Source organism: Sorex fumeus, unplaced genomic scaffold, assembly GCF_029834395.1.
Source record: "Sorex fumeus unplaced genomic scaffold, SorFum_2.1 ptg000006l, whole genome shotgun sequence".
NCBI classification, from domain to species: Eukaryota; Metazoa; Chordata; class Mammalia; order Eulipotyphla; family Soricidae; genus Sorex; species Sorex fumeus.
The window spans coordinates 49,420,399-49,439,983 of NW_026606063.1; the positions used below are offsets into that span (position 1 = coordinate 49,420,399).

General features: G+C 41.1%; 1 protein-coding gene across 5 annotated transcripts in view; it reads left to right on the forward strand.

The window, feature by feature from the left end:
* The first annotated feature begins 220 nt into the window (after positions 1–220).
* Positions 221–19,585, forward strand: part of XPO1 (exportin 1) — a 38,110-nt gene continuing 18,745 nt past the window's right edge. The window contains exons 1-4 of one of the 5 annotated variants that reach the window (XM_056125143.1): positions 221–239; positions 4,679–4,810; positions 11,265–11,366; positions 14,728–14,800. In XM_056125143.1, the coding sequence (XP_055981118.1) occupies positions 4,685–4,810; positions 11,265–11,366; positions 14,728–14,800 (301 nt within the window). In that variant the 5' untranslated portion in view covers positions 221–239; positions 4,679–4,684. Of the gene's footprint in view, positions 240–1,223; positions 1,402–1,865; positions 1,885–1,950; positions 1,978–4,678; positions 4,811–11,264; positions 11,367–11,612; positions 12,280–14,727; positions 14,801–19,585 lie in introns of those variants that run through there. The other 4 variants (XM_056125122.1, XM_056125131.1, XM_056125151.1 and 1 more) reach the window with 4 other exon arrangements.

The window sequence follows — 19,585 nt, forward strand, 5'->3', positions numbered from 1 at the left end:
TTCGTTGGGCAGCCCCAGTCAAGAGGGCGGGCCCAGAGCCCGGCGGGCTCAGGACCCGCAGGTTGGCGGGAGCCGGCGGGGGCGGGCCGGCGCCGGTCTAGAAGCTGCCGAGCTAAAGCAGCCTGCCGCGTGCTGCGCTCAAACTCGCGCCGCCACCACCAGCTCGCGAGCTGTGCCCCACCCTCTTCGTCACTAAGGCGCCTAGCCAATCAGCGGGCCGAAAAGGCTGGGCCTGCGGGGTAAGCACTAGGAGGAGGTGGACTTCCGTCGAGGGCGGGCTCCGTTGATTGACAGATAATTCGAACCAATCCTCCGCGTGGCTTCTTTTCGCTCTCTTCTCTGCTCCGCTCCTCTCTTCGTCCCACCTTCTCCTCCTCCACCCCGCTCCTCGCTCCTTTACGACCCGCCCCACTTCCCCTCCCCCACTCTGCGGGCAAATCGCTGCTGGAAAGAGGCGGGGGCCGAAGCGGCGGGCTCGTGTGGAGCCTTGAGGAGGGATTGACGGGAGAGCTGGCCAATAGCAGGTAGGCTGATGGCGCGGCTGTGGCTGAAATCAGCCAATGAGCGAACGGGCTGGGGGCGGAGGCCCAGGTTCCAAACGCTCCGCGGCGCCATGGGCTGAAAACTCAACCGAGATGGAATCTCCCAGTCTGAACCGGTTTCAACCGGTTCCGAGTTTGAGGCACTAGGAGGAGGGGGAGAAGCGGCTGCAGCGGCCGCGGCAGGAGCAGCGGGAGCTACAGCATCAGCAAGAGCAACAGTAGCTACAGCCCCGGCGGCGGTGCTTGTTCCAGTCTTTGCTGCTGCAGTCCGTGCAACCACCCAGAGGGGGAGGGGGGAACCACCAGTCGCTGAGGAGCAGGAGAAGGGGGGAAAGTTTAGGCGAGCCTGGGTGGGGGGGGGCCCAGCGCCGGAGCCGCGTGAGAGAGGGATCCGTATTTTGGTAGGGGGGAGTCGGACTGCAACTGGCAGCAGAGCGTCCCCCGACCGTGTGGACTCTACACCCCCTACTCCTGCCGCTCCTGCTGCCGCCTGTGGCTGGAGGGTCCCGCTGGGGCTGAATCTTTGGGACTCGACCCCGTTCCCCTCCCCCTTCCCTCACTCCCCAAGCCAGGAGGGAGCATTTATTCCACAGATTAATTCCCCTTCTTTTTTTTAATTTTATTTTGGGAGGGGGGCGGGTGGGTGTGTGTGTCGGGGGGAGGTGGCACTGAAATTAGTAAATATTGTTGAGCTTTTTTTTTTTTTTGCCCTTATCCTCAACGTTTTTAAAATCTCCTTTTTTTAAGGTGGGGAAACTGTGAAACCCACCTTGATTTTCCCCCCCTCTCCCCCCCTCCCCACCTTCCCTCGCCCTAATCCCCCGACAAGGAAGGAAGAAGCAGTTGGTTCAATTTCTGGGTAAGTCGACTGTGTCTTCGGGGCCGTGGGGCGGGCGGCGGCGCGGCCGGGCGGGAGGAGGCCGGCGTGGGGCGCGGCGGCGGCGGCCGCGGGAGGCGAGCCGGGAGGCGGCGGCGGGCCCCGAGCGGAGCCTGCGATTGAATGGAGCGGCTTCTGCCGCTGGGGGATGGAGGCGGGGAGGCGGCCGCGGGAGGGGAGCGCTTGCTGGGTCATTCGCGTGTGCGGGTGGCGGCGGCGGAAGGCAGGAGCGTGATAGTGAAGCTGCCCCCCCCCCCCCCCGAGCGGGGATGGAAAGGCTTCCCCCGTCCGAGGGGCTTAGGAGAAGTTGGGATGATTTCGGGTACATCTCTGTAAATTATTAGGAGTGGAAGTTTCCAGAAATATTTAGTGCAGCAGCATTGAAACGTCCGCCTGCATCACGTGGCCCGCGGTGGAGAGCTTGAGATCGGGGGAGGGAGGGGCTGCCGAGTCCCTGTTCCTCCCGTAAGGAAACTCCAACATCTTCTCCGAAGGGGGGGAAAAATTGGCGGGGGGGGTGTGGGGGAGGGAAGTAAGCGTGGAAGTAAAAAAAAAAAGGTTGGTGGCTCTTTCCGGGATCTGCAAATGGGATTGGGGTTGTAGTTTGTTTTCGGGGCTGGGGTGTAAGTGAATGAATCATTTACTGCTGGCATTGTACGGCGGCTGATGCCCTGATTCTCCTTCATTCCGATGCCTTTGAGTTTGGGGTGGGTGCGGGGGGAGTGGGGGAAGCGGGAGGGCTCGGCCCGGCGCGGCCCTCCCGCGATCGCGCAGAGGCCATGCTGCGGAGAGAATGGGGCGGTGAACTTCGGGCGCCTGGTCGCAGGGGCCGCCCGGGCGCGGGGCGGGCGGAGAGCGCGCCTGTGAGCTATAGTTAGACGTGCGGCCGCCCGGGCCGGTGCGGAGCGCGAGGGCGGGCCTTCGCGAGGTGTGTTTCTCCTGAATGAAGCCGCCGATTGCCCACACGCCCCGAGGAGCTGCGGCTCTCCGTGTCGCGACTTGTTTTTTTGGACTTCAGTGTGTAGTTCTCGTTAAGCAACGGTTACGACTTCCCGGGGCCGTGGGGAGAGGGGAGCCGCCTGCCTTGTCCATGTGCAGGCGGCGCCGAGTGTTGGGGCAGGCAACTTGTGGAGTCGCCGCATTGCTAGGTAGTAATCCCTGGGTCGAGAGGCTCTCCCGGGAGCGGATTCTAGGATTGAGCGTCCCGAGGAGAAGGGGGGGGGGGTTGTGGCGGCCCCGCGCTCCCGCCAGGGCTGTGTGCTGTCCGACGGGTTGTGTATCTGGAGCGTGTGGGACACGGCTGTGCGTGGAAAGAATGTTTTGGAAGCCCTTTGATTTGGGGGACTCGGTGTGCTTGGCATTGAACAGAAAGCCGCCATTTCTGTAGTAGGTTGGCGCGGTTCGGGGATAGGTAGGTCATTTCGGAGACAGCGGCTGCTTCTGGGGATGGCAAACTGCGGCGTTTAAGCCCATGTTCCGAACCTGAGCTTTGGCTTGGATAGAGCTCCAACTTTTATAAGGACCGTGGCGTTGAAAGTAAACTTTTACGGAGTCATTTTTGTTCCATTCTTTTTGCTGTGAGCTTATAGGTAGGAGTAAATAGCTCGCGTGTTAGCCCCCACGAGAGACTGAAAAAACTCTTGGTTGTGGTGCTGTTCAGTCTCGATTTAAAGGTGGTTTCTGGTCTTTAAATAAACAAATGGCAGCTGGAGGGGGTAGATTGATAATAATTGTGTGGAATTGCTCATAGGAGCATTTCTTTCAAAGATTCCAAGTTGTGACTCAAGTATGTGTTAAAAACGGCAGCAAATTTTTTGATACTTGTTTAGTCTTCTCAAGTTTCAGATCTAATTTAGCTCACCTTTTTTAGATTTCCTATCGTAAAATTAAAATTTACAACCATTATTAAAGAACCATTTTAACTACTGGAATATAATGCTGTATATTGCTAGAATATAATGCTTTTTTCTATCAAGCTGCTTTCTCGGTACAAACTAATCACCTATTTTCTGATCTGGAGGTGGCCATCTGACCTTGTAGGAGCTACAAACCAGGTGTTTTTGTTTTCTTTGGTTTGGTTTTATTTTAAAACCAGATCCAGGTCTTCAGCATGTAAGGCTTGCAGTTTACCAATGAGCCACATTCCCAGAGCCAAACCAGAAATTTTTAACCTGAGATTTCGTGCCTAATTTTCAGGATGTCCTGGGTTTTCTGTAATTGTATACAAGTTTTAGTTTTTGATTTGGATAAGTGATAAGGCATCTTACCCACTCCGCCCCCCCCCCCCCCCAAAATGGTAAGAAGTACTGATTTAAGCAGTCTGACTTGAATGGCACTGGCTTTGAAGAAAAAGCAAAGATTTTTATAATGCTGGACAACAAAAATGCAGATGTGTTCCAGCATCTTAGAATCCTCTCAAAAGGATAACATTGCATTTGAACCAGTCAGTTTTAACCAGTATATTATTTGAGGTGAATTTGCTTGTTTTTAAGTTAGGGTTTTTTTGGAGGGGGGGAGGGGGGTATTTTGGACCCCACCTGTTGGTTCCCAGGGCTTACTCTGCCCTTTGTGCTCAGGGATCACTCTTGCCTGAACTCCAGAGATCAACCAACCCCCTGTCAGGTGCATGTAAGTCAAGCGCCCTACCTACTGGAGTATTAAGTTCAACCCCAAAACAAAACTTTTTATTTGGAAAATTGTTGGCAGACTTCTACCAATAAAGTAACTGGACATTTTTAAAATACTGCAGGCTATGTGTTCAAGAAATTTTTTGTACATTTAATCCATAGTCATTGAGGGGTTGAAAGAAATAGTTGGTTTGATTGTATATGGAACTTAAGTTCTGTGGAAGTTAAGGAAAATGGTACCAAGAATTTAGAATTGTGGTTTTTATGTACAGTAGGGAAACTTGTTAGCTATATTTGTTAATGTCTTCTCTAAAGCATATATTTAAAGTTAAGGTGATGGTGAAAAGAGAGGAAGTGAACTTCAGTGAACTAGAAGGCTTTACTTAGGAAAGGGGCAGAATCCACTTAATGAGTTTATCTACACTTAAAATTTTGATCAGAGCTAGTAGGTTTTTTAATATAAATGTTGGTAGAAAGTAGAGTAAGATTTTTCTGGAGTCAAATTGAATAGCAAAGTAACTAGATTTTGTTATTTACTGTCACAGTTGGTTAAGTAATTTACTAATTGCAATGATATAAGAATAACACTAACTCAGTTTTTTACTTAGTAAATTTTTTTCCTTTATTTTCAGTAATCTATGCCAGCAATTATGACAATGTTAGCAGACCATGCAGCTCGACAGCTGCTCGATTTCAGTCAAAAACTGGATATCAACCTTTTAGACAATGTGGTGAATTGCTTATACCATGGAGAAGGAGCCCAGGTAAAGTAACTGATCACAACTTTACAACATAATTGCAGTGAGATAAAGTAGAGTTATTTCAGGGCCTGAGCAATAACAGTAGGTAGAGTGCTTGCATTTCACACAGCTTACTGGTTTGATACCTCCATCATTTATCGTCCCCGGAGTTCCTGGGTATGGCCAAAAATATGTAAATAAAGTTATGCTATAGTTTGTATCAGACTGCAATCCTGTGTTAATTATAAGTTGTGGTCTAGAAGCAAATTACGTGATATTTTGACATAGTTTGGAATTGAATTTCAGAACTCAGATTTATAGTAAATGTTTTGTAGACTTGGGGTAGATGCTGGGGATTGAATCCAAGGCCTCATGCATGTGAAATACCTACATTATCACTGCCACATCCCCTGGCTCTTAGAGATATTAAAAGTTGTATGTTTGATGTATTTGAATTAACCTTTTTTGTTCCCTGAGTTTCTGAAGATCAAGGTGATGAAATATAAAGTGATGGTAGCCATATTTGCCTTGTACACTACCAATCCAAGTTTGATATCTGAAACCCCATATAGCATGCGCCCTGTGTGCCAGCTCCACCCCCACCACCAACCCTGCTAGGAGTGATCTGAGAACAGAGCCAGGAAGGAGCCAGTACTATGCTCCACAGGGTGTGAGGGAAACCCCCCACCCCACCATCCCCAAAAAGATGATTATACAGAGGGATAGAGCTGAGAATACAGTTCTCCTATTGGCAAATTCCAAGATGGGATTTGTGTGATTGGTTTGAAACACTTATAAATTATAGAATATTTTACAGATATAAACTTGGTTTTAAAAATCCAGTAATTTCTGGGAACTGGAGATAAAGTGGGTAGGGTACTTGCCTTACACGTGGTCTGCCCAGCATCCCCTATGTTCTCTTGAGCACTGCAAGAAGTAAGCTCTGAGCATGGTTATGTCCCCCCAAAAAATAAATAAAATTCAACAACTTCGGAGTTGGAGAGATAGTATGGTGGATAGAGTACTTGCCTTGCTTATGGTTGATCAACTTAAGCTCAATCCCCAGGATCCCCATATGGCTCCTTGAGCCCTGCCAGGAGTAAGCCCTGATCACTGCTAAGTATGGACCAGAACGCACCATACCCTACACCAAAATCTAACAATCCTAAGTATCTTTCATCATTCGGATTTTAGCATTGAAAAAGTAGTGTGATATACTAGGTTTGTTTTATCTCTTGAGTTGGGAGGGGATTGAGTACCCAGTTGAAAAATGGATGAGACAGAAGTGTTTATAAATTTTTTGTTCAGGATTTGGAAGGGGTGTTTGGGCCATACCAGTCTACTCATGGAGTACTCCTTGCTCTGCACTTAGGGATCATTTGTTGGGGGACTAGGGTCAGGGAGGGCCCTTGGTGGTTTCCAGGGATCAAATCAGACTCAGCCGTGTGCCAGGCAAGCACCCTGTAGAGTTGTGTATATTAAAAGAAACTGTGAAACTAAATTTTAAATGGGTTAATACTTCTCTTGGATATAACTTATTTTTTTTAAGATGTGGGTGGGGGAAAGCTGAGGTTGTTCAAATGGTATGTACAGTATATTCCTTGATTATATGGGGCCCAGAATTAAATGAGATTATTTCACCAGGGTCCTACCTTGATCTTGTGTGAGGTATAATTCCCACAATTTTTTTTTTCTTCTGAGTCACACCTGGTGATGCATAGGGGTCACTCCTGGCTCTGTACTCAGGAGTTACTCCTGGTGGTGCTCAGGGGACCATATGGGATGCTGGGAATCAAACCTGGGTTGGCTGCGTGCAAGGCTAACATCCTACCCACTGTGCTATTGCTCCAGCCCCTCCCAATTTCTTTTTTTCAATCTTTGAAATAATACCTATTAATAATGCTTTATTGTCAATATTAATATCCCTGGTAGATAATGTTCAGCTAAAACATTTGAAGTAATATCTTCAGGGTACTACTTTATATAGCTAAACTATCATATTTTAGAAATTTGAAAGTCAGTGAAGTCTTTCATAGGTAATAAAATAGTGTGATGTATATATTATATTATACATAATTTCCATTCCTTTTTAAAATCCGACACTGCCGATTTCACCAAAACGAATAATTTTTTTAGTTTTTGTCTTTGAACCACACCTGGTGGTGTTTGGGAGACCATATGATTGATGGGGATCAAATGCAGGTTGGCTGGGAGTAATGCAAGTGTCCTACCCCCTATGTTATCTAGCCCATACTTTTTTTTTCCCCCCTAATTTTTGTGGGACATCACACTCAGCAGTGCTTTGGGGTTACTCCTGGTTCTGCGCCGAGAAATCACTCCTGGCCAATTTACAGAACCATGTGGAACGCCTCTGGGATTGAACTCAAGTTGACTGTGTGCAAGGCAAGCTCCTTACCCAGCTGTATTCCCTGGTCCCTAAAATGGAAACATTTTAGAGGGAAAAAGCCATAAAAACATAACCCCTGAGATCATTGTTAATTTGCTTTTAAAAGCATTATTGTAAAATTCCACCTATACCTACTTAAATGCATTATGTAGTTTGTTTCCTTTTAGTTTATATTCATCATGGAGCTTTTAATCATTTTAACAGAAATCTATGGAAAGTACCTGCTTTGTAAGCAAGTAAGGTGGGCATTTAAGATTTCCAGCTCTTGTATTTTACTCCTTAATCTTGTTATTTTTATCCTGCTTTACAACAGCTGAGAGTATAATGAACTATCAAACTAGTGTTCTTTTTAGGCTTATAACTTTAAAGATTACTGTGATTTTTAATATCTTGAAAGCAACTCTGCTTTTAGTAATGCTTCATAATATCGAGATTTAATAACTTGTTTTAAATTTGGCCTAATGAAAAAGTAGGTACAGAAAGTAATAACTGTCCCAAAAGTAAGAAAAATATCCTTACACCTTTAGTTCAGTTTGGCCTTTGAAAGTACCATCTTTATTTGGGGCCTGGTGGTGTGTCTCATTTGGGTCAGAGAGGTGAAGAACACTATTGTAGAAACATGTTTTAATGACATAGTTTAGTGTTTTTTTTTTTTTTAATTTTTTTTTTATTAGTGAAACACCATGAGTTACAGTTGTAGATTTACAATTTTTTGTGCTTGGGTTTGATTATACAATGATCAGATACCCATCCCTCCACCAGTGCCCATTTTCCACCACCATGGATAATATCCCTCCCACCCCCATCCCCCCATCCCCCCCCCCTGCCTCTGTGGCAGGGCAATCCCTTGTGTTCTCTCTCTCCTTTTGAGTGTTGTGGTCTGCAAAAGAGGCATTGAGTGGCAAACATGTTCAGTCCATAGTCCACTTTCGACATGCATCTCCCCTCCTGGGAGGATCCTCCATACACCCTTTATTTGGTGTTCCCTTCTCTATCTGAGCTGCCTTTTCCTCTAGAATGCCCGACTGGCCACTAAGCTATGGTGTAATCCTCCTGGTGCTGATCTCAGCTATTCTTGGGTATTAATCTCATATTTTGTTACTTTATATCCCCCAGATGAATGCAATCTTTCTATGTCTATCCCTCTCTTTCTGACTCATTTCGCTTAGCATGATACTTTCCATGTTGTGCCACTTGTATGTAAATTTCATGACTTCATCTTTTCTAAGAGCTACATAGTACTCCATTGTGTAGATGTACCAAAGTTTCTTTAACCAGTCATCTGCTCTTGGGCATTCAGATTTCTTCCAGTTTCTGGCTATTGTAAAGAGTGCTACAATGAACAAACAAGTGCAGATGTCACTTCGACTATACATTTTTGCCTCTCTGGGATATATTCCCAGGAGTGGTATTGCTGGGTCAAATGGGAGCGCAATTTCTAATTCATAGTTTAGTTTTATTCCAAGTCGGTTTTCCAGTGTTTGCTTTAGGCTTTCATCTATACAGTGTTATCTACTTTGTGGAAGGATAGCTTTTAATAAGCAATTAGAACTTCTGCCTAGAATATAGTATTGTAGGAATTTAGCTTTGTAACATGACAACCTTTTATCACAAATATTTTCCCCAGTAGTCAACCTGGGGGAAATAAGATGGGAAATTTGGTTGTTTTCTTCAGTACTGTGTTCTAAGTATCTTGAACTCTTTATTACTTACCAACCAAAAGCTTTTATCATTCAGTAACATAAGGAGATGCCATCTTTTCTTCCTTAGGGGAACGTTTATGGTGACATGTTTGGGCTAGGGTCAGCAGGTTGTAAGGCAAACACATCAACTATTAACTCTGTGATCCTGAATATTCTTAAATGAAGAGGGACACAGCGGCCTTCTTTCAGCCTAGGGTTCCAACAAGCAAAGCATGTACACCAGTTCTTTGAGCTATCTCCCCCCCCCCCATTTTATTTATTTATTTATTTATTTATTTTACTGACTCACCATGAGCTACAGTTATAGACTGTCATGTTTGAGTTTCAGTCATACAATGACTGAACACCTGTCCCTCCACCAATGTCCCCAGTATCCCTCCCCATGCCACGCCTCCATCCTATCCCTCTCCCTGCCTCTATGGTAGATAATTGCCCTCTTTCTCTCTCTACTTATGTGTATTACTATTTGCAATATAGATTACATATAATGAGAGGCCATCATGTTTGTTTTTTTATCCTCAGCTCTAGCTTGGTATTTTTAAGAAAGAGAATAAAAACACTTAAGTGTGCTTTGTTTCTATGTATCTTAGGTCACTATTCTTGTAGGAGGCAAGTGAAAAGGTTGTAGGGCTGAAGAGATAGTACAGCAGGTGGAGCGCTTGCTTTTCATGTGGCCAACCCAGATTTGATTCTCAGCATCTTATATGATCCCATTTTCCCCCCTCCCTTCAACCACTCCATCCCCCTCTGTCCCTCTATACCTCTCCCCCCCCCCCCCCAAATGCACCACCAAAAGTAATTCTTAAGTGCAGAGCCAGGAGTACCACCTCTGAGTATCACTGTGTGTGGCCCCAAAAGAAAACAGAAAAGGTTGTGAGGTATGTTCCAGCTAATGGTGAAATACCAGTGCGTCACACACCTTCTGGTGCTTTCTGTACCCATAGAACTAAATCCTTAGGTAAAACCAAATTGTGTAAGGGGTGAGATAATTAACGTTTTTAAAACCCTGTAACTTTTGTTGACAACCTGTGACAGAAGTAGGTAAAAATAAGGAGATCCACTTGATATATAAAACAACCCTTTGAGGTGAAAAAAGACTTAAGCTGTTGCTTCTTGGAAAGGTACATTAATACAAGGACCTGAGCAATAGTAGACAATAGAATTTAAAACCTTTGGTAAATTGGAATTAAAGTCATAGAAAATTTAATGGTTAAAATGAAACTAGATAGATGATGTCAGGGTGGCTTTAAATCTGTCCCTACTTAAGAAGAGTGGGGGTAGGACTATATGAAATGATAAGCAAATTGCAGAGGAATTCCTATAGCATACCATAAATTTTAGTAGGCTTGTTGCTAGGGATGTAACAGTGGTTGAGCATACGCTATGAAATATGAAAATATAGATGGGGAAATCAAATTGTTGAGCGTAATTATCTCTAAAGGAAGATAATGGCATTAGAAAAGAGAGAAAGGTGGCTTAAATAAATTTTAGAACTTGAATATTTTAAAGAAAACAAAAGTACAACAAAATGTTAATGTTCATTCTAGACGGTGGCTACATAGTTTTCTGGGTTTGCAGTTTTAAGATACAAAACTTGAAATGCAAGAGCTAGAATTATGCAAAATTGGAGGACTTTCAGAGAATGGAAGAGTGTGTTTACATTTTAGTTTGAGATTTTTATGGTCAAGGAGTCTTAAAGTTTTCTATAGCCACACATAGTATGAGATGTGATATTAGACTTAGTTTTTCTTCTTTTTTGTTTTTGGTTTTGTTTTTTTGGGCCAAACCAAGCGATTCTCAGGTTATTCCTGACTCTGCACTCAGATATTACTCCTAGTGATGCAGGAGATTGGCGTGCAGGGGATTGAATGAACCTGGGTGGGCTGCATGCAAGACAAGTGCTCTACTCACTGTACTATCTTTCCAGACCCTAGCCCTGTTTTTTCTTAGTCTTTCCACAGATGTGCTTTTTATGTTGGGGATTTTTTTTCTTTTTTTCTTTTTGGGTCAAACCCAGTGATGCACAGGGTTTACTTCTGGCTCTGCACTCAGGAATTACTCCTGGCGGTTCTCAGGGGACCATATGGAATGCTGGGAATGGAACCTGGGTTGGCCACATGCAAGGCAAACGCCCTACCTGCTATGCTATCGCTCCAGCCCCAAGTTAGGGATTTCTTGATGACTTGGAAGCAGAGTACATTTTGTGTAGATTTGAAATTTTATGGGAGTGAGTGTTAAACATTGGTCTAAGAAATAAAAGTTCTGCTTTGGAATCAACATTTCCACTTTCAATAGGCGTTTAAAAAGTGGACACTTGTAATGATTTAAAAGTATAAGTGAGTTTAAATCTTTTTGTGTGATATTTTAGCAAAGAATGGCTCAAGAAGTACTGACACATTTAAAGGAGCATCCTGATGCGTGGACAAGAGTTGACACAATTTTGGAATTTTCACAGAATATGAACACGAAAGTAAGCAAGTGGTGGTTTTAAAATTAATTACTTTTTCTTCCAGTCATAACTTTGAGGAAGGTATCTCCCGTTTAGTATTAGCATTGTTATCGCAAATCATTTAATATTGTTAACTTATTTCAAAATTTAGTCTTAGTTCTTGCATATAGTCCTGAGGATTATGAGTTGAAGATTTATTATTGGGACTAATATGCAAGATGGCTCTTTTTTGTTGTTTGTTTTTTTTTTTTCTCTTTAAAATATGTGTACAGATCTAGTATAAATTCTGAATGTTACACAGCAATGAAACATAACATGAATCATTTTGGGCAAGTAATCAGTACAATACAGGCTAGGCACCTCCAACATGAAGTTGTATGGGTGGTGTAAAACCCTCTTTGTGGTACCAATGCTTTTAATGGGACAGCACTCAGTTTTTATTTGCAATTGAAAAATGTTATAATTTGCGTCCTTTTTCCTTAAGTTTGAACAGAAGGGTTGATCAAAATGTGTTTTGACTGTTTTAGGCTTGATGATTCACACTTCTCTTTAAACTGCCTTAAAGTAATGAAATACCATACATGGCATTCTGTTTAATACACACAAAGTTTGTAGTTGATATATATTGTGTTAAAACAGAAGATAGCCATGTTCACATCTGTTTCTGAAATCAGACTGTGTTAATTAACAGTTTTTAAATATTAGTTTTGACATCTTGTAAATTTTAGGGCAAAAATAAAGTCCAGAACTTCCTCAAAGTGCTAACATTAAAGTAACATAACAGTGTTTGCCTGTTTGCTTGCCTGGTAAATTTTGCTTTTTATACTGACAGACATTACTAATGTTTAAAGTTGATTTATCAACAGTATTTTTAAAAACTCAATTTTGTCTTGTGAAAAATGAGATGATTAGAGGAACAGAAAGAAAGCAACAGGTAAAGAATTCTTCAATTTACATAAATTACAAGTGATTTGGTGCTAAATTTATGCACTATGACATTTGGCTTTTATGCAATCATTTTTTTTTTCTTTAAAGATGTTAACACTACCTGATATTAATCATAATGTTCCATTATGTTGATTGCTTGTAATAGGAAGAAAAGGGGTGTCTTCCTGTGCAACTGACACAGCTAGGCTTTGACGGCAGGCCTCCACAAGGTCTACCCTTTTGATTCCCTTTAACTGAATTCTGTTCATCAATTGTTTTTGTTTCATGGGTGGTGGGAGGGGAAAGGGGAATACAATGCATAAAATAAGTATTTAAGGGCTCAGTAGAAATTTCTGCCATAGGGATCATTTCATGCTTTTTTTTTTCTCCTCATTTAGTCTTTGCTGTTACTGTCCCTCATCTTCCATAACTCAGATTTCTCAAGTCCTGAGATGTAAAGCAGAAATTTAGTATATTTAATGATGTTTGGATTATTAATATTTCTAAAGGCATTTTATCATTGCCCCCCCCATTTGACTCACTTCAAATTTTTAGACCAAAGTATTTTTATTAACAAAAGAGTAAGAATTCTCTTTATATTTATAGTCTTAAAATCTGGGAGTAGGTTTAAGGATAAGATATTGATGTGTAGTTTTTTTTATCTTTAAAAACCATTTATTGGGCTTCCTACCCGCCCCATTGGCATAAATATGAAAATATTGATTGTTTCTTCAAATTTTTTCTATTGGAAGGGAAAGACTAGAAATTAAATTAAATAATAGGTAAATTAGGTAACAACATGCCAAACTTGAAGGAAATTAATCAGTGTACCACTTAAGAGGAGCTATCCTTTAAAAAGTGTATCCTACAAAAAATTATGGTTAAATATGGTGGAGTTATAAAGATGACTGTTCTGGTCTATATTGGGTAGGTTTTATTTCTTAGAGATTTTATTTTTTCCACACTCCTCCCTTTTAAATAAGTTCTTAGTTGATTTAGGAAGAAGATACACATTCTATATAGTTAGAATTACATTCTCTTAACTTAAATCACCTGTAGATAACCTGATTTCATGTGTACAGTTTTTAGAGTGTTTTCTAAATTGATTTGGAATTTTAATCAGAAACATGACTCTTCTTTTTATTTTCCTGGGTCTTAGACAAATAAAGAAGTGTAAATAGATAGAAAACTTCACTCTACTGCTGTTTGTGAAACCTTTAAATGGCATGAAATCAGTAATTTCAGGATTTTTTTTTTCCCCCTTGAGCTAGTTTTTATTTTGGAAGTCATTTTAGGTATTGTACAAAGGCAGGGTTTGAGTTTAAAGTTGCAATTTTTTCCAGAAAACTATGAAAACAGCAAAAACATTTACTATTTTAGCACAATGTAGTTTGGGACAGTCTATATTGTGCTTTGGATAAAATAAGCATTCACATGATCCCTTTGGTTGAAATACTAATAATGCTCTTATTTTATTGTGTGATGACTAACCATTTTAAAGATGAACTCTTATTCTCAGCCAAAACTTGCAATCTGAAGTTACATTTTACATATGAATGAATTTACCTTTCAGGTATTATGTGGTTCTTCCCTAATTCAGCCAGTTGAAACATACTACAACAGTTTTGTCTTTTTTTTCCTCCTGTCTATCCACACTAATTGGTCATGGTAATAATTTGGGATAGTGGCTCCTGGAGCATTAAATTCTTAATTGACTGTTTAGAGTGAGTAATCAACAGGAGGGACAAAATGGCTTGCTGGTGGTATCTGTATTTACATTTTTTAACTGATTTTTACATTTAGGAAAGAAAACCTGAAAGGTACAGATTGCAACATGCATTTGTATAGTATTTTGACTGTGCACAAAAGTTTATCTTTAAATTAGTAGCAATAGCAATTATAAGGGTGGGGTTAAAATTTGAAGTAAATCCACGGGTTGTCTTGCTGCTCCTTAAGTAGTAACACACCAGTGATGTCTGTAAATGCTTTTTACAGAAGTATCTGTGACGATAATAGTTGGCTAAGAGCTTACGTGTCCTGTAGGATGGTAGGAAGCTTGAGAGCATCCAAGCTGCTAAAATTCTTAGGAGCCTGGTTGTGTTTAAAGTACATGAGCCTACAAACAGTCATTTATGCTGTGAATTCATATCTGGCTGCCATTTTCCTTTCTACAGATAAGCCATTTGGCTGCTAAGGGGCTTTTTATTTGTTTTTTCCTACTGGTGTGAGCATGTATAAACAGCAGGACTTTTAAAGTAGAAAACAGAATGAGGAAAATGCATGAAAACTCAGTATATGGGTGACTAGATCCTTATTTATATATGTAATTAAAGTTGGTAGTGTAATTTTTTTTGAAACTTAGTTGTAAATGTGTGAATGTTTGTCCATTTGTGAATCCTGAAAGTTGCTAGTCTTATAGCAGTATATTCACATGCCTCTATTCTCCAATTTTCAGTATTATGGACTACAAATTTTGGAAAATGTGATAAAAACAAGGTGGAAGATTCTTCCAAGGAACCAATGTGAAGGTAGGAAAATGATTTTGCAGAATTGTAAACCTAAGATTTACATTTATCAGTTGACTAGAGATAGATGCTTTGACCTTTAATAGTTTAGTAATGCTCCACTGAAAATGATGTGGCATGGTAGGTTCTATTTATATTTGGGCTTATATTTGGAGGACAAAATAGGTTACCTTATAGAGGAAGAAATTCCCTAGTGGTGAAAAAAAATTTTTAATCACCTAGTAGTTCATCTGAGCCCTCTTAGCAGTTGAAGAAAACAGGTACAGTGTCAATATCAGGAGTTTTGGATGAATTACATCCTGTATTTGATGCTGTCTTTATTGCTTACTTTATGTTGCTATAAAAGATACTTGAAGTCTGTCTTACAATGGGTATAATTTTGGTGGTATTTTCTTTCATTCAAATGTCCCCATTTTGAGCCAGAGAGAGTAATTAAACCTTTCTTACAAACAACCCCAGCTCAAATTCTTGCACTCACTGTAGATCTCCCACTCCACTGCCACCAAGAAGTCTTTGGCTATTTTTTGAGGTGTGGTTTTTTTGGTTTTGTTTTACCATGAACATTTGTGTTTTTTTATTTATTTTTAAATGTATTGAATCAACTGTGAGATACACCATTATTAAGTTGTTCATTATTGGGCTTCAGTCATATAATGTTCTGATATCCATCCCTCAACCAGTGTACATTTACCACTACCAATATCTACAGTTTCCCTCTCACCATCTCCAGCTTGTCTCTATGGCAGACACTTCATTCTCCTTTGGAGCATTATGGTTTGCAATATAGGTACTGAGAGGTCTTTGTGTTTGTTCCTTTGCCTGCTTTCAGCACACAGATCTTACTCAGTGATCATTTCTACCTGTCATTGTCCTAGTGGTCCCTTCTCTATCCCCGTTGTTTTCTCTCCCAGCACTTTAGGTAGACTTTCATCTGCTTTCTTGGGTCATCTTTTTGGTAGGAGGGTTATTTTATTTTACCCAGCTGATACGACTTAAATCTTTACCTCTTTATTAGCACATACGGATGTCATTAAGAGTTTTTAATAGCATTAACTTTTAAACATGGCATAAGAGAGATTAAGAACGGTAGTACAGTGAGAAATATTACCATTAAAAAGAGGTTGCTGTTTCTCTAAATCTAAGCTTAAGGCCATTTATTTTCTCAGTCAGAGCAATAGTACAGTGGATAAGGCACTGCCTTCCATGAAGCTGTCCTGGAACCCTATATGGTGCCAGGTCTCTGAGCACTACTGGGCGTGCCACCCCCCTCCTTGAGAATTTATTTTGATGGTTGGGAGACACCCAGCTTTGTTCACTATTTTCTCTCTTAGATGCTCTCAGGGAATCGATGTAGTGCCAGGGATTTAACCTGGGTCGCCTGTGCACAAGGGGGCCCACCTTATTTGGTGTACTATTTCTCTGGCTCATTTAAACCATTTCAGATAGGGGGCCAGAGCAATAGTACAGTAGGTAGGGCATTTGCCTTGCACACAGCCAACCTGGGTTCAATCCCTGGAATCCCATATGGTTCCCTGAATGCAGAGCCAGGAGTAACGCCTGAGCATTGCTGGGTGTGACCCAAAAAAGCAAAGAATAATAAACCATTTTAGACTATGATCTATAGTCTTAGAACAAGAACAGTTTGAGGGGCTGGAGTGATAGCACAGCAGGTAGGGCGTTTGCTTTGCATACGGCTGACCTGGGTTCAATTCCCAGCATCCCGTATGGTCCCCTGAGCACTGCCAGGAGTAATTCCTAAGTGCAGAGCCAGGAGTAACCCCTGTGCATTGCCGGGTGTGACCCAAAAAGTGAAAATAATAATAATAATAGTTTGATTATGTTTTCCAAATAGATGCTTTGTACTTTAGAGACTAGTGTGGTGCTTGTTTATTTACTACCGTTTAAACATTTGAGCATCAAATTAAATTTGGCCATAGATTTCCATAGCCAACAAAAGTTAACTTAATTCTCAACTGCAATACCATTTCACTCCAGTATTACGTATTTTAAGATTTTTTCCCCCCCAAAACCTGTAGTCTCTCATTATCATGAAGTTTACGCTCTATGGTCTTTTACATCTTTAAAATTCAGGAATTTTATTGACACTATAGTCATTGATGAAAATTTGGGAGCTGAAGTTTTTTTTGAGGAGTTGACCTTTTGTGCTTCTGGGAATGATGTTATCTTTATAATAAAAGTCATAGTAGCTCCCATGCATTTTATGTGTAAGGAACGTATGGTTCAGGAATCACTGCTATTTATTTTCTAAAAATGTGACTTTTTTTTAATTAAAGAATTGAGGGGGGGGGGGCAGAGAAATGGTACCACAGGTAAGGGAGTAAAGGGAGTCAAAAGATGATAATTATTTTGACAAAATGTTAAAAATTCTCTGGTGATAGTGACAGCACAGTGCGTAGGGTGTTTGCCTAGCATGCGGCCAACCCACGTTCAATTCCCAACATTCCACTGCCAGGAGTAATTCCTGAGTGCAGAGCCAGGAGTAACCCCTGTGCATCGCCGGGTGTGACCCAAAAAGAAAACAACAGCAACAACAAAATAATATCAAAAGCACCTTCTATACTGCACTTTTCCAACATTAATGATAAAATGAGTTTTAGGACTGGAAAGATCATCTGTCAAAGGGGTAGAATCTTGGCATGCATGCTCCAGGCCCTGAGTTCTTTCTCTGACTGTGCATGGCTATTCCTGATATCGTACTGGTGGTCCTGAAGATTTTTGGAGAAGCATGCTGTTCCAGAGGAAAAATGGGCATAAGCCTTAAGGTACTCTTAGAGTGGTGGTTTTGGTTTAGCTTGCTCCTGGGTAATTTATATAATTCTAGATTTGGACATGCACTCAGCAGGTGCATAATGTTATTAATCAATATTGGGGCTGGAGTGATAGTATAGTGGGTAGGGCATTTATCCTGCAGGCACCCCAGGTTTAATCTCCATACCATATGGCCCCCTGAGCCCTTCCAGGAGTAAATTATTCACAGTAATCAGTATGTGAGACCAAAAAAAATTTTTTTTCTTACTTTTAAAACATTAGAAAATCAAGTTTAGTGCTACATATTTTATAATTCTGTAACATGTTGATCCTGGGAGGCTTCCACAATCAAGTATCAAAATACATTGGTTAAAGGCCATTGCGATAGTATAGTGGGCAAGGCAGACATGCAGGCCTATTCTCAGTTTCCAGCACACTGTTATGCTCCCCCAAGTTTCAAGTACCGAATCCTGAGTGCAGAGCCAGAAGTAAGCCATAATAACAGCCAGGTATAGCTGATATTTTTGAACATTTAATTTTCTTTCATGTAGGTACTTTTATTAGGTACTTTTGGCAGTGTCTTTAGTTGGTAGGTAGATTATATCTTGGAGGTAGTTAAAAATTCAGAAGTTAGTACTAGCTGACTGGATTTTTTTTTTTTTTAAGTCAAAATTTTTGTTTTGGTTTTAAGCCAAACTCATTGATGGTCAGGGATTTCTGCCGTTGTACTGAATAATAATTCCTGACTATACTCAGGGACCATGTGGTGAGTCACATGCAAGGTAAATAAATGCCTTACCCACTGGCTAGTTTTAATAGTCTTTGTGTGCACATGTATGCGTGTGTGTGTATATGTATGCATGTATGTATACACACAAAATTTATGTGACTAATATCCATGTGAGGGCATTTTTAAAATCTTACTAAAAACATGTTTTAAGACGTAAGGGAGCTACAACCTGATTAAAACATGTGATTGATATAATACAAAATTTACTGTATTTGCTCTTGTTTTTCACTTGCTTTAAGAAAAGAGTTTCTGTTGGGTTATCTTTGCACTATAACATTTATTACCCTTATTCTTACGGAGTATTTTTTTTCCTTCTACTCCCCAAAGTAAGAGTTTTATGATGTCAGGGATTAGAAAACAATTTCTTTTTTAAGTTATAAAGGGGAAATTTCAATGTGTAAAATAGTATTTCATGCAAGTGGTTGGTTGTCGTCTATGTTGAGCTTGCTATACAAGCAGAGTGACTTGTATAAATAACAAATCTTCACTGTTCAGAAGATTATTGGGGTACAATAAAGTCCTGAACATCCAGGTGCTGAGTATGAAAGAAAATTATATGTGCTTCTAGTCTTTTCCCGCAAGAGAACTATTTTATTACATATGTAGAGTCATTTCATCTTGTAATATCTGCAGTAGTACTGGAGTCATAATATACTGGATACCTGCCTTCTTTGCAAACAACTGGAGTTCTAATCCTGCAGCCCATATTGTTTAATCCCCTAAGCACGGCCAGTTCTCAATGAAAAGCCAAGTAATTAAAGGGAAAATAGGGCCTGGAACAATACTGTAACAGGGAGGGCATTTGCCCTGTATGCTGCCAATCTGTGTTCCATCCTCAGCGTTCTATATAGTCCCCTGTATACTGCCAGGAATAACCCTGAGCATCACTGATTGTGGCTCTTAGAATTTATATTGAAAAAAAAATGAGAGAAAATAGTAATTTACTAACTGCTCACACAGCTTTTTGTATGTCCCTTAACAGAGAATTTATCACAACAGCATATTTTTGAATGGCAATATAATAGACTCATTTCCATGCTTTACATCTCTCACTTAAATGATAATGGCTTGGACTTCAGAAATAGTACAACAGTAAGGCACTTATTCTGCATGTGGCTGACCAGAGTTCAATCTCTAGCTCTCAAATGTTACCCTAATTACAGCGAGGTGAAAACTAACCGCTCCTTCCCCCAAAAGGAAAAAGATATTGGTTTTCTTGTCAGAGTGAT